Here is a 15008-nt window from a genome sequence, read left to right on the forward strand (position 1 = left end):
AAGGGCAGCCGGAAGAGTCGCCACATTGGGGCGAAGGAGCCAATTTTGGCGAGAAGGGCGGCGGCAACTTGGTTGGCGAAGATGCCAGTGCGGCGCCTAGATTCCAAAGGTGAATCTCTGCAAAAGATCGATAGGCTTATCGAGATTCTGTATATTTCTGAAGAGAAATGCTGATGAAGATTTAGGGTTTCTATGAAGGATAAAGGGAAAATTGAGAAGAAAATGAAAGAGACTATGTTTGGAAAAGGTGAGGTTGTATGTACAGAGTATGGTGAAGGATGATTTGGAGGTCAATAGGGTGGAGCCGAAGAGTAATTAATCGGCTCCGCCTGCGGTAGCCATGAAGACTGCTTCTGCGGTGTTAAAGCCAGCAGGGGTGGTGGAGAAGAACAGTAGAAGATTTCAAAAGCCATTGAAAATAAGGGATCGGGGTTGTTAAACCGAAATGGCTCTGATACCATGTGAATGTTTGATTAATCCACCACACCTAAATGGTGTGAAAGTTATCTTATTTATAATCAAATAAATTAAAAATATATGGAAATAGTAATAAATGGAAATAACAATAAATGTAGAGATACCCATGTCAATAAGGCAAATATCTAATATTTGCCTTATAATAAAATATCAAATATAATATATATGGTAAACTATAATTTATTACTAAATATCCTTAACAATAAGTAATGGTAGGAGAACTCTTGGTGGGAGTTTATATTCAAAGTAGACAATATCATAGCAAAGTCATGAGAGCTTATTCTAAAGTAGAGAATATCATACTATTGTGAGATCTGTAATTCCTAATCTGGTATAAGAGTTATGTGTACTTTGTTCGAGACCTCATTGAATGGAGGGAGGGGTCTATAAGTATTGGGATGGTCCATAGTTCAGGGAGAATTGTTGTTCAGAATAATACCAACTTGCCTGATTTAGAGAATGATGATGGGTTTATGGACATGGGAGCCTAATTTAGAAAGGATCATGGTTTTATGGGCATGGGAGCCTAACATGGGAGTCTAATTTGAGAAGATTCTAAGGGTTTATGGACATGGGAGCCTAATTTGGGAAGGTTCATGGGTTTATGAACTTGGGAGCCTTATTTGGGAAGGTTCATGGGTTGGGAGCCTAATTTGGGAAGGTTCATGGGTTTATGGACCTTAATTTAGGAAGGTTTCATGGGTTTATGGACCTGGGAGCCTAATTTGGGTAGGATCATGGGAGCCTAATTTGGGAAGGATCATGGGTTTATGGGCATGGAAACCTAATTTGGGAAGGATCATGCGTTTATGGGCATGGGAACCTAATTTGGGAAGGATCATGCGTTCATGGGCGTGGGAGCCTAGTTTAGGAAGGATCATGGGTTTATGAGCATGGGAGCCTAATTTGGGAAGGATCGGGTTTATGGGCATGGGAGCCAAGTTTAGGAAGGATCATGGAGCCTAATTTGGGAAGGATCGCTTCTATGGGTATGGGAGCCTAATTTATGAAGGATCATGGATTTATGGGTATGGGAGTCCTACCATGGTATGGGACTTGAGCCTAAACCTAATTTAGGCAATGATCATGGGTTTATAGGTATGGGAGTTGCATGTGGCTAATTTAGGAAATGATCATTGGTTTACGGAGATGGGAGTCTCACATGGCTAATTTAGGGAATGATCATGGGTTTATGGGTATGAGAGTCCCACGGTGGTATGGGAGTCTCACAGTCCGCGGTGGCTAATTTAGGGAATTATCATGAATTTATGGGTACGAGAGTCCCACATGGCTCATCTAGGGGATGATCATCATGAATTTATGGGTTTATGAAGTCCCACGATGACTAATATAGGGGATGATCATTTATGGGTTTTAGGGAGTCCCACCCACGATAATTAATTTAGGGAATGATCATGGGTTCAGGGAGTCACACCCACAATGACTAATTTAGAGAATGATCACGGGAGTTGAGTGAGTTAATGGGTTTGTGTTTGGGAATGATCCCTAATATAGGGAATATCATACCAAAGATTAGTAATTCCTAAAATTCAACTCTCACCTTAATGTCGCTTTTGACGCCGGCAATAACAAGCGCCTGCATAATCTTCTTAATAGCCTTGGCGACAAAGGGCGCCGCCGCATCGTCAGGGACAACCTCATTACCGACAGTAATATATGCAATATTAACACTCTTGTAATAAGGAACCACATTAGCATTAACCCAAGAATTGGCCGCTAATTGGTCGGCGGCAAACCCCTGAATATCCTCATTTCTCGTTCCCAACCACACCACTAAATTCCTCCGCCCTTTCAAGGCATCAAGAACCGAATGATTGGGCTCAAATACCCGCAAAATGTCTATCCCACACCGCCCATATAACTCAACCACCTCACTCGGCACCGGAAGATTGTCGCCGTTGAGCCCGTAGTTTACTCCGACCGCGCCTAACACACCTAGAACACAAGCTCAACAAATAAGAGGGAGAAGACAAACAAAAAAACAATTTTAAAAAAAAGCGACAAATTGATTACTCTTGAGAAGGGCTTGATCGGAGAAGATGAAGAGGAGGAGAAGGGCGGCGGAGGCTGGGCGGAAGAAATCCATGGTGGTTTAAGGTGTGGTGAACACGGCGATATTAAATGTTTGCTGAATCTACCACACCCAGATGGTGGTAAGATGATGGTAAGATAATGGTCAGAGTTCTCTTCTTTATAATCATTTATAAATAATTATAAATAATAAATATGGTAGGTCAGAATCTAAAAAGATAGGATAGTAAGTTACAAATAGTATGCAAATAGCAGAGGAAATAATAAATATAATGAAAGGTCAACATTCTAATTATGTTTAGTCAGACGTTTAATTTTACCTAATATGGTGGCGTAGTTAATAATCCTCAAAGCTTGTTCCATTTGTTGCCAAATGAGCGATGTGTTTATATGGAAAGAACTTTCAAATTTTTTTTAGATGGTTGGGAATCTATTTTTTTTTTTTTTTTTATTAATGAAAAAGGTTTGATTAATTATTAGTAATGGGTGTCTTTATCCTTTGAATTATATTTGAAAATGAATTAATATGATGATAATAAACTCGATTTCTTTCCATTGATAACTTGATAATTAAATTTATTACTGATTAATCAATAATGTAGCGCAGACATTTATAATTTAACTTTATGGGAATGATTGATAATTTGGAGTGGTATAGTGTATAATATATAAACATCAAATTATTATTTGGAGTTAAAAAAGTTAATAGGACAATATTTGCTAGGTAGGCTTGGATCGTTATAAATGGTATTAGAGCTAGATACGAGACGATGTGCCAACGAAGAGGCTGTTTCTCGAACGGGTAGACACGAGGCGGTGTGCGAGTAAAGACATCGAGTCTAGGGTGGATTTGGTGAGGGTTGTTAGGTTATGGGGCCTGATGCTTATTTATAACTGAGTCAACCGTTATACACACTAAATCTATATTTGGTAAATGGTAAATAGCTAATATCGGGTAAAGTTATATATATGTAAAATAGTTATATACAGTAGATGGTTTATATCTGGTAAAGCTAAATATAGTAACCTAAACCATATATATAGTTGTCAACTCCTTCTTACCAAACGTTATCTGGTAAAGCTAAATATAGTAACCTAAACCATATATATAGTTGTCAACTCCTTCGTACCAAACGTTATAGCCGTTGTTATCTCTCTAGCTTGCTTACATAACGTCTCTTTCTAAAATCTCTCTCTACCCTCGTTTTTTTTAACTTTCTTTTAAAATCGAGGCTAGAGGCTCGATCATACGTCGTTTAGCCGTAGGCGACGCAAGAACAAATTGGCTTAGCTCACGTCGTTGGAAAGTGAGTGCCGCACAATCGCTAGTCCGCTGCTTTCAAAAGTGCGATTGTGTCAAGTGAGCTTTGAAAATGTACTTTCTATATTCTCTGTACATACTTGAACTCAATGATATAAATCTTTTAGCCAGAGTTCTCCTTGTATTTTCTCTCTTCTATTTCTTTGTGTTGTCATTGCATTGATCGAGTGTGTGCGTTGTTGTGCGATCCTATCAGGGGTCCCACATTGATTGGAGAAAGGAGCGATCTAAGAGGGTAGATTTGATGGGAGTACCACGTTGATTGGAGAAAGGAGCGAGGGATCCCAGATGAGGGAACCCTAAGAGAGCTGCCGACTCCAACTACCGTCCATGTACGAACCATACTAGATCTGACCAACTGCCCATCCTACCTCCTCTACGTTCTTGACAAATCTCCTATTGACAATAAGTATAATGTGTAGGAAATGGCCAGTATACATTCTTGACAAATCTCCTATTGACAATAAGGATAATGTGTAGGAAATGGCCAGTATCGCGTAGAGCAGAGGACTCAAAATCTTCGTCTCATCGGTTTGCTATGAAAATAAATAAGGATGATGTGTCAGTGGAGACGTAGAGCCCTAAAGGGGATGTATTATGTAATCTTACATCGATTAGGGAGGAGAACGAAACACCCTTCACATAAGGGTGTGAAAACCTATCCTTTAACATACACGTTTTAAAAACTTTGAGGGGGAAGCCCGTTGAGGAAAACCCAAAAAGGAAAGAAAAAAAAAACAATATTTGTTAGTAGCGGTGAGCTTAGATTGTTACAAAAGACTAAAAAACGGAATCATGTAGCAAAGATTCCAATATTTCTTTAAAGCGAGGAGCTAAAAGAAAAAGAAGGATTCCCAGTATCAAGGTTCTCAAGAATTCAACGAACATATATGCAGACACTGCTTTACAAAATAAATGACGATAATGGGCGTGAAAAAGAATTGCAGAAAACTCCTCTGGTTTAGCCTTCCATTACATTTCATCACAATATACACACACACTCCTTTGTGGTGGTGCCATGTTGCATGGTCCTCACTTTCAAGATGACGCTTTGGCTTAGTATTTGGGTGATCTCGGCGAGGACTCCCCCCATGGAACTGGACTTTCTGCAGATCTAAACAAAAAGGCTGAATGAAAGGTGACCCATCATTCTCTTTTATCCTCTTCCCTGTCATCATCTTCATCAAACTCGACGGTGTTTCCAACATCCTTCTCGATCCGATCTTGCTTCACTAGACTCAGTTCACTCTCTGGCTTTGCTCGGTTTAGGGATTGAGCCTCTTCGTCATCGGATTGAGCTCCAATTTCGTCAGAGTAAGCATACCTTGGTTCATGATTGTTAAGTTAGGATAAAGCTGATTATAGAGAGGATTAAAAAAAAAAAAGATATTGGGAAATATAGAAATACCGTTGAGAACTCTGTGATGGTGCCCAGAGATAGCAGATAACGCACAGCAAAGCAAATGCAAGGATGTTCCAAAAGGCAGTTATGATCCAAGCACTCTGCCACCTTTCATTGAAGGGATCTGTCGCCTTGAAGTANTTAGATTGTTACAAAAGACTAAAAAACGGAATCATGTAGCAAAGATTCCAATATTTCTTTAAAGCGAGGAGCTAAAAGAAAAAGAAGGATTCCCAGTATCAAGGTTCTCAAGAATTCAACGAACATATATGCAGACACTGCTTTACAAAATAAATGACGATAATGGGCGTGAAAAAGAATTGCAGAAAACTCCTCTGGTTTAGCCTTCCATTACATTTCATCACAATATACACACACACTCCTTTGTGGTGGTGCCATGTTGCATGGTCCTCACTTTCAAGATGACGCTTTGGCTTAGTATTTGGGTGATCTCGGCGAGGACTCCCCCCATGGAACTGGACTTTCTGCAGATCTAAACAAAAAGGCTGAATGAAAGGTGACCCATCATTCTCTTTTATCCTCTTCCCTGTCATCATCTTCATCAAACTCGACGGTGTTTCCAACATCCTTCTCGATCCGATCTTGCTTCACTAGACTCAGTTCACTCTCTGGCTTTGCTCGGTTTAGGGATTGAGCCTCTTCGTCATCGGATTGAGCTCCAATTTCGTCAGAGTAAGCATACCTTGGTTCATGATTGTTAAGTTAGGATAAAGCTGATTATAGAGAGGATTAATAAAAAAAAAGATATTGGGAAATATAGAAATACCGTTGAGAACTCTGTGATGGTGCCCAGAGATAGCAGATAACGCACAGCAAAGCAAATGCAAGGATGTTCCAAAAGGCAGTTATGATCCAAGCACTCTGCCACCTTTCATTGAAGGGATCTGTCGCCTTGAAGTATACCTATAATATGCAAGAACTTATCATGAAAAATCCCTGAGAGAACGTTCTAATCGATAGGAAAAAATAACAATAATAATCTGAAAAAGAAGACTAGAGATATAAGACAACTAGAGAAATTGAAAGCGAAGTATATGAAGCAGAGTAAGTTCATTGCCTGGTTGAAGTTAGCGATACATTCAGAGAGAGATAAAGATATGAAGAGAAATCCTTCCAATCTACTTCAGAATCAAGAATCGACCAGAATAATTATCTACTTCCCCTAAATGTTGACTTCCCACAAAAAGAATTACAACACGTGCTCGATCATACACACCCACAACAACAATAAGACACTGTTGGCAAGTCGCAAAAACAATCAATACGGTTGGAGTAGATTTCATAAGTAATTTGAACTCTACTAATACTCCTGGAGAAAATTTCCATGATTTTGCACTAAGTACGACACACAGCACGCATCGTTCTGAAGATGCGTCGTGCATGAACTTCGTGACCCTTTTTTTCTTTCTATATTTTAGTTTCCATATGGTAAAGCATTAGGTTGGCTATAATAGTAATGACGGCTGAGATCTATATATACACCTACATGGATAGAGGAATAAAATGTGTAAAGAGATTGAAATCATACCTCATACACTATCCAAGCAACAGAAGCAATAACAGTGGCTACCAATGCATTTGAGAACTTCCTATATATTTCCAACTTAACAGAGCTCCTCTTCATCTGAAGAAAAAAAGCAAGTTTATCGTACAAAACGAGTATAAAGATACAGAGGCAAAGACGAATAGAAAACAGAAAGGTTAATGAACGGATGCACGCTGTTAAACATGGCGGATTTCAGGAGTAGGAAAGCAATACCTGTAACTGCTCTAGCGTCCTTGAAAGGGAAGTAAATATCCATAATATTAAAAAGGCATCTAGGAATGCATCAGGGAGGACTAGGAACAGTCTTGCTCTTCCAGAAACATCATTTATAGTCCCAACATACTCTGTAATATCCAATAATTCAGATGCCAAGAAGTAAGTTACCCCTAGAAGAAGAACTTTTGAGGTAAGACCACCAAGAGTAGGCCGCACAACACCATAACCCATGGAAATTGACAGTATAAGAAGCCGCGTAACTGTTTTTCTTATAGCACCAACAGTCACCACCCATGTTGTGATTACAACTGGCCTAATGCCTGTATCATTGAAGTTTACATATTCAAAGTACCAAAGAACCATCTCAAATAATCCAAGAGCAATTACGACTGTGATGCAATGCTGAAGTTGCAGAATATCCCTCCAGAACCTCACATACTGAGATAACCAAACGACAGTAAGCAATAAGTATGCTAGTGACATGAATACATAAAATCTCATTAAAGAGAACATCCGTCCGGGTAAATAACCATAGGGATTTTTCCACTTTGTCCTCCCACTCATCACTAATCCTTTGAGGTTTGGATCGCATGTTACAAAGAACAAGCTATACATTCCTGTTTTTGTAATGGGAACTTCCACATCATCCATAACAGTGTATAAATAATTGCCACTGAATTGTACATTTAAAACAACAGGCCAATTAATATCCGATGCAGAAGGTCTTCTAATGACTTCTCCTTGTTTACATCCTTCAAGCTTAGCTAGATCTGGAGTGCAACATATAGCTCTCTGTCCACCATATGCAGAACCACCAATGTTATCACGGTCGGCAGCCTCAAAGATGATAACCTGTATCAACCCTGTGCTATGCTCCATGTCTGTATGTAGATCAGCAGCAGCCTTTCTCCTCCAGAAGGTGATATTATAAAATCTGTCCCATTTGTAGAAGTCATGAATACACAGTCTTACTGTGGGAAAAATAGGAAGGAAGGGCAAAATATTCTATTGTAAAGATCCAAATGCAGAGTATAAACATTCAGTGAGCTACATTACAGCATGGCATAAATTTTTGGATAACCAGTTTTTGCGAAAAGTTAAATTCATTAAAGCAATTTCAAGGATGCATACAGATAGGTTATCTTTAGAAACAAAAAAAATTGAATTACTGCCAAGTTGTTCAAAACCAGTTTATTTAATCAACTAGTAGTTCTAAATATGATTTTTAAGCAAACGGAAATTCTTCAAAGGATATAGATCATATTTAAGCACGTCTTAGTGCCCCACTTATAGGAAGTACTAAGGCATTCTAGTGGCATGATACTTCCAATAACTTAAAGCAATAAATAAATCCAAGCACTAAACTAAGAGCCACACCATTGGAACTACAGTGCTACTCTGGTCACTTTTTCAGAAATAAATAAAATGTAGTCTTTATTTTTTTATAACCAAGAGTCAGAGCTTCGCTCCCATTTACTCGGGGACACCCACAGCCTCTCCTCAAGGCATGGACCCAGAAAACAACAAGGGTTTTTAGTATTTATCTCACCCAAAAGTTGGAAGAACTTCGGACCTTAAGGAAAATGACTCTTTACATGTACCAATCCCAAAAGATAAGAAGCCAACCTGAAAAAAATGGAAGAATCCCCGAGGTTGCGATTCATGTGATACATCGACTCAATTCATTTAAGATTGACAAAGAAACCTTGATTTTTTTTTTTTTTTGGAATTTTCGTATAATTCATTAAAGAATAAAAAAGAGTTCACTTCGTTCATGATCTCTTAAAAAAAAAAAAGTTTATAAGAATGTTCTCTTCAAATACATGGCTATTTCAGATGTTCATTGATTTTAAATAAATAACAACAGCCAATTAACCAAACTAAAACTAGCAATTTTACACTAATTGGAAGTCTTAATCAGTACTCATTGGAAACAAACATCAACATCAACTAAATAAAAGAAGGCAAAAAAATGAAAACGTAGTGTGATCCTCTATCTAACTAGCTTAACATTTTTTAAATGAGAGACAAGTAATTCAAATAGAGAGTCCAATGGAGGATGAAAAATACTACGTAACTTGGAGTGGCCACTGAGAATAATAATAAGTGATCGAAGAGTTCAAAGGTCATCGAAAGACGTTGAACTTCTTTGAAGACAGGAGAATCCTTCTCCTTTTCCAGCCTAGTTCAAAAGGAGAGCAGCGGGCAATACACAAAATAAATGTGCGCATATGTGTGAACGTCAGATCTGTGTAAAGATAGAGTCCTCTCACTTAATGCATTGCTAGAGTTAGCAAACAAAAAGAAAACAAGAAGACAAGTGTGCAACTGAATTTTCCGACTCACCAATGAATCAAGTTTAAAAGGCAGAACAAAACGAACATAGATCTAGCCAAAGTACTGCCAAATTAAAATCAATCAAATTCCAACTACGACAATATCCACAATAAAACCTATCCACACTAACTCGCAAAAGAAATACATCCATCAAAATTAAGACATCCAAAGAGTTAGAAAGAGTACTGGATAGAAGATTGGCCATTGCGGATAGAAGGCGTATCGGAATCGGCCGAGAGAGAAGCCTGAAGACCTTCACTGCCGCCGGAGAGAAGAAAAGCATTACCGACATCAACGAAAACCTCCTTGTCGTAGAAATGGATGGAGGCATTACTCAGATTCACTGTAAGCGACAGTAAGAGTACGAACCAAACATACAAAAAGAATAAAGGATTTGAAACAGAAACAGATCTTTGTTTTGCGATATTCATGGCGACGGATCAAACGACCAAACGAGAACCAGAGAGAGATAAAAAGAGGGACCGGCGTTAGGGCGGAAATCAGCAGATGAGATCGGAGGTCGATTGTAAGAGAAGCATTCGTCTCGGTCGGTAGGAAAGGGAATTTTACCACGCGCGGGACGCGCTCTCCATAAAGGAGATTGAGACAACTCATCCATATTCTATTAATTCAAAATTTTAAAGAAGCTAAATTTATAGGATATTTATATGCCACAAAATCCATTGTTGTAGAACATATAATTATATCGTAGCCTTTTTAATAATGTATTTTCTATAAAAAAAAATTATTATATATTTTGTTTTAAATGTCAAGTGCAATAATTAAAAATTGATTAATGTTAACTTTAAAATAAATAAACTTAGTTAAATTTCATATAATAGTAATTAATTAATTAACGGATGTGTTGACTTTAACCCGATCAATTCAACTTAAAAAATGAGTAATTATAATAATCAATTTATATTTATAGGGTGAAATTTTTATGTATTTTGTTTGACAAATATTTAAAAATACGATATAAAACTAACTAAATAATCAATTTCGTAGAGATTGCGATTTTATCCAGCGGTGTCTAAAGCGGGTTAATTGAGAGTGTGATTCAAACAACAGGAACCGGTGGCAGGAGTTACAGTCATGCTCGTCTAGGGTGTGTTATTTGAGGGTGCGATTTTGACAATCGACACTGTCCGATGAGTGTTACGGTCATGCTTGTCTAGGGCATGTTATACCGTCTGATGGGTGTTATGGTCATGTTTGTCTAGGGTGTATTATATGAGAGTATAATTCTAAACAACATGCACTGTTTGATGGGTGTTACGATCATGTTTGTCTAGGGCATGTTATGCCGTTTGATGGGTGTTACGATCATGCGTGTCTAGGGCATGTTATGCCGTTTGATGGGTGTTACGATCATGCGTGTCTAGGGCATGTTATATCGTCTAATGGGTGTTATAGTCATGTTTGTCTAGGGTGTGTTATCTAAAACGCAATTCTAACAAGAGGCATAGTATGATAGGTGTTACAGTCATACTTGTCTATGGCATATTACACCATCTAACAGATGTTACGGTCACGTTTGTCTAGGGCTAGGGCGTGTTATTTGAAAGTGCGGTTTTGACAACAGGCACGGTCACATCCCGACCCATAAAGCATGCTCATGATAGAATATTTGCATTTTAATGGCATACACTTCACAAAAGCTTTTCATATGAGATTTGATAAGAAAGGGTGTTAATACATTGTAATGAAAGACAAAGAAGTAATATTAGAATGGTGTAAGCCATTGAATTTCCATCTCTGTATCCCACAAAATTAGCAAGAATATCAGGTTCGGCTGTTGAACTAAGAAACTTCTCTCTTAACCTCTCTAAAATATCGGATCCCCTTCAACAAATCACCTTCTGCCAGATCCTTTCATATCTCAGTTATGGGTTCTCCACAAAACTTCCACCAATTTGGCATTCTCTCCCTTCCTTCTTTCCTTGATTCTGAAGTAGCAGAGGCATATAAGCACTGGTGCAGGGGAAGGAGCCTTCTTTTAGAATAGGAAATGAATTTAGATGACATAGTTTTGAGGAATGTGATGTCTGTGGAAGAAGCAGAGCTGGTACATAATAATAATAATAATAATAACCCTTCCTCTTCACCTCCTGCCTCAGCAGCAGCCACGGCTTCGTTGTTTCTCGGGAAAAGGGCTGGCGATGTCGAGCCACAGCCCGATCTAATGACCGAGGTTTCAGCCTCGACAGAAGGGATGGAATGGATGCATTACCAACGAGCATTACTCATTGATTCCAAGTTGCCAGCTTCTCAAGCTGTTTACAATAATCATGGGAGTGTACCAGATATTGGTGTTTACAATTTGCAGGCTATGTCGATCACGACATCCGCCTCGTCCAACTCCGATTTCCATGAGGGTAATTCTGGACGGAAACGAAGACAATTGGATGATATAAAGGAGAAAACTATTGAAAGAAGGCAGAGGAGAATGATCAAGAACCGTGAGTCTGCTGCAAGGTCCAGAGCCAGGAAACAGGTAAATTCATGCATCTATCTTTCAAGTTTCCATCAAACACAGGACAAATATCAACATTTTTCGTGATATTAATCATACGTTTGTTCGTTCTTCGTTCGTTCTAATCCTCGTTCTAATCCTCTAGGCTTATACGAATCAGTTGGAGCATGAGGTGTTATGCTTGAGGAAAACAAATAGTTGGCTGAGAAAGCAAGAGGCAAGTTCATCTAAACAGAGTCATATTTTCAACAAAAAAACACAGCTGAGTGGATCTATTTGATTAAGAAACTGTAGAATCCTTTTATTTTTTCAGGAAGTAGAAAGATTGTTCTTGTCAAATCCAATTCCAATGCCTAGATATCAACTGCGGCGCACAAGCTCAGCCTTCTTCTAGCTTTTGCTCTTCACAAGCACACCTCTCTCTATTCTCTTCTCTTCTCTTCTCTTCAAGTTTTTTCCTAGATAGAAGCTTTTACTTTCTTAGTTCTTTGTGCTTCATGTAGAGCAAATATTCTGATAGCAAACCTATCTGGTTATGATAACAATGCAGCTGATTTCCTACCCTTTTGCCTAATCATAATTCATGCCACTAAAATTTTAGGTATCCCTCATGTTCATCAGTGATATCAGATGCAGATTATATCAGAAGGCAAGGATCTTATAGAGGAAAAGAACACACAAATCATGATAATTTTATTTCTTTTTCACTATACAAACAAAGGACACATACAGAATCTGACTCATTGAATAGGAACTCAACAATATAATACACTGGCAGTAATACTTGAATCATATAGTCGGAAGGGGCGACTACGAAAGAAAGAACAAGAGGTATCGATGAATTTAACTTACACGAACAAAATTGGAAGCTTTGTGGAAGCAGTGTTCAACTCCCAAACAGTGTCCAGCTTTTGTCTGATCACAGCAGAATAATGTCAAGAACCCAACTAGATTAATGCACTCCAGACAGCCCCATTCCCTTCACCACATTTTTCGTGGACATGCTTGATCCTCTCAACAGATTTGCAAATTCCACTGCAACTCCAGTCAAATGATGCAACGCATACATTGCCTGCTTGTGCCTTCCACTCACAATCTGCAGATGTCTTGTCTTAGAAGAAAAACCAAGCTTTGCAATAAAGGAAAAAGAATTTGCATATGGGGTTTGGGAAATCGTTTGTTCTTTACTTCGCGATCATCCATATATAAGTAAAACATTACCAGGTGGCGTCCCGCAGCACATGTTACGGTCGTCTATATGCTCGACTTCAAGGCCTATTAACCAAGCACCAAGGGACACATCTTCATTGGCATACTTGTGCAAAATTGGCCTGCATCACAAGTTTCAACTCTTTGAATTAAACTCACATAATCAAGAAGTGGGTACAAGTTCATTATATGAACAAAGTTGAATATATTAAGAAACTTTACATCTCATGTTGATGCAAGAATGATTTTAATCAAAGATGTGACTAAGATGATGTGTTTACTTTACATAACTCTAAATGCAAGCATAAACGCTATATCCTTACTCATTGACCGCCATGTAGGTGGCTAGATCTTTCGAGATTGCGTAAATCTGCCCAGTTGCATGTCTGAAATACTTATTTCCCTCCTCTCCAAATTTCCAGTATTCAGGTTCATGGTATTTGACACTCCTGTGGTATAAAGAAAATGCAAAATTATCATCACATATCCTTTTTAAGAATGCACAAAACAAACAAAAGAATGATATCAATGTGCAAAAAAGGGAAGAAATGACAGAGACAATCAATCTGCAATGAACATGATAGATAGACAGTCCATGATAATTACTTGGAAGAAAGAACAGGTCCAGATTTCATGCACCCGATATAGACTCGGGGCTTCGAACGGTGGTAAGCAAGAGTAGTAGCTAGCATCCCTAGATGAGAAAGAATTAAGAAACTCAATCTTGATAAATGGATATTTAGTTTTCACAGAAGTTGAAGGAATAACAGCTTAAAAACGTGAAACATACCTAAATTTACATGGACATCATCATCTATCTTAACATAGAAGTCAGCATCCCATCGAGCAACGGCAGTGGAAAAGAAGGATTTTGTTTTTGCAGACAATTCGTGATACCCTTCGATATGTTCCTGAACATAATGATCCAGTTTACAAGCTGAATGTCTAATCATTCCTTGTTATCATAATTACTCCATGTAAATTCTCTTACCAGCCTAAGGAAATCTTTGTGCAGGGCATCTTCTGAATCAATTGCACGATCCAAAATGCTGTTGGAAGTTGCGCTAATCAAGCGAAAATCAATGAGGTTAGTTCCATTGAAAACAAGGAAGCAATACCAAACTAGTTATATAATGCATCAAGATTAAACTGCACAAATATAAAAGGACCAGTTCAAGGGAGAAAAGACTAGAACGACTTCCACATAACAAGGCTACTTCCTGAACAAGGAGATATAAACAGTATGTTCATCACAATCAGAAAGGCCAGTCTAAGTTTAGTTCTCATTTATACTAAAGTACTCAGAAAAAGAAGGTGAAAAGAGAAAGCTGGTAGATTGACAGTTCTTGCAGCCTTTGTAAAAGAGAACCACCAACAAAGAACTTGTATGGCCCATCTATTAAAACAGAGTTTTGAGTGACAAAAAGCAATCCAGAAAATGTCCGTATCTGATTGTAAAACAGAGAACCGTACCGTCTTGATGTAACAGCCCAAGCCCACCACTAGTAGATATTGTCCTCTTTGGGCTTTCCCTTCCGGGCTTCCCCTCAAGGTTTTAAAATCGTCTCCTAAGAAGAGGTTTCCACACCCTTATGAGAAATGCTTCGTTCCCCTCTCCAACCAATGTGGGATCTCATAATCCACCCTTGGGCCCAGCGTCCTTGATGGTACACCATTCGATGCCTAACTCTAATACCTACCATTTGTAACAGCCCAAGCCCACCGCTAGCAAATATTGTCCTCTTTGGGCTATCTCGAAAGGGAGAACCCAAAGAGGACAATATTTGCCAGCGGTGGACTTGAGCTGTTACACTTGTCGTAGTATAGCTTTCAGTTTCGCCACTTGAGTTCTACGTTGGACCATCTTATAAAGTAAACAGACCACCACACAACACTCCTTAGCGTAGAGAAGAAAAGTTTCTGCTTGTTCTATAAGTTTACACCCCCATCT

At 38.6% G+C, this 15008-nt stretch overlaps 4 protein-coding genes across 5 annotated transcripts in view; 1 reads left to right on the top strand and 3 right to left on the bottom strand.

The window, feature by feature from the left end:
* Nucleotides 1–2655, bottom strand: part of LOC111785284 (probable glucan endo-1,3-beta-glucosidase BG4) — a 7913-nt gene extending 5258 nt beyond the window's left edge. The window contains exons 1-2 of the mRNA XM_023665691.1: nt 2512–2655; nt 2039–2433 (exon numbers count right to left, since the gene is read on the bottom strand). Coding sequence (XP_023521459.1) covers nt 2039–2433; nt 2512–2584 — 468 coding nt within the window. The 5' untranslated portion in view covers nt 2585–2655. The remainder of the gene's footprint in view (nt 1–2038; nt 2434–2511) is intronic.
* Nucleotides 2656–4631: 1976 nt separating this feature from the next.
* On the bottom strand, nt 4632–9989 carry LOC111785285 (transmembrane protein 87B-like). 2 transcript variants are annotated; one of them, XM_023665692.1, is made up of 5 exons: nt 9559–9989; nt 7033–7969; nt 6800–6897; nt 5259–5393; nt 4632–5174 (listed from the first exon to the last, which is right to left on the bottom strand). In XM_023665692.1, exons 1-5 carry the CDS (start codon nt 9801–9803, stop codon nt 4997–4999), a joined length of 1593 nt encoding a protein of 530 aa, XP_023521460.1. In that variant the 5' UTR covers nt 9804–9989; the 3' UTR covers nt 4632–4996. The 2 variants fall into 2 exon arrangements, with proteins under 2 accessions (XP_023521460.1, XP_023521461.1); XM_023665693.1 differs by lacking the exons at nt 4632–5174; nt 5259–5393 and adding exons at nt 5413–5955; nt 6040–6176 and having other exon boundaries at nt 6802–6897.
* A 1033-nt stretch (nt 9990–11022) lies between these two features.
* On the top strand, nt 11023–12306 carry LOC111785282 (ABSCISIC ACID-INSENSITIVE 5-like protein 2). Its single transcript, XM_023665687.1, has 3 exons — nt 11023–11869; nt 11994–12065; nt 12162–12306. Exons 1-3 carry the CDS (start codon nt 11384–11386, stop codon nt 12240–12242), a joined length of 639 nt encoding a protein of 212 aa, XP_023521455.1. The 5' UTR covers nt 11023–11383; the 3' UTR covers nt 12243–12306.
* A 217-nt stretch (nt 12307–12523) lies between these two features.
* On the bottom strand, nt 12524–14315 carry LOC111785281 (beta-1,3-galactosyltransferase 7-like). The gene is made up of 6 exons (XM_023665686.1): nt 14049–14315; nt 13848–13968; nt 13664–13751; nt 13381–13506; nt 13070–13179; nt 12524–12944 (listed from the first exon to the last, which is right to left on the bottom strand). Exons 3-6 carry the CDS (start codon nt 13747–13749, stop codon nt 12796–12798), a joined length of 471 nt encoding a protein of 156 aa, XP_023521454.1. The 5' UTR covers nt 13750–13751; nt 13848–13968; nt 14049–14315; the 3' UTR covers nt 12524–12795.
* Between the last annotated feature and the right edge of the window lie 693 nt (nt 14316–15008).

This window comes from Cucurbita pepo, unplaced genomic scaffold (assembly GCF_002806865.2).
Source record: "Cucurbita pepo subsp. pepo cultivar mu-cu-16 unplaced genomic scaffold, ASM280686v2 Cp4.1_scaffold000433, whole genome shotgun sequence".
NCBI classification, from domain to species: domain Eukaryota; kingdom Viridiplantae; phylum Streptophyta; class Magnoliopsida; order Cucurbitales; family Cucurbitaceae; genus Cucurbita; species Cucurbita pepo.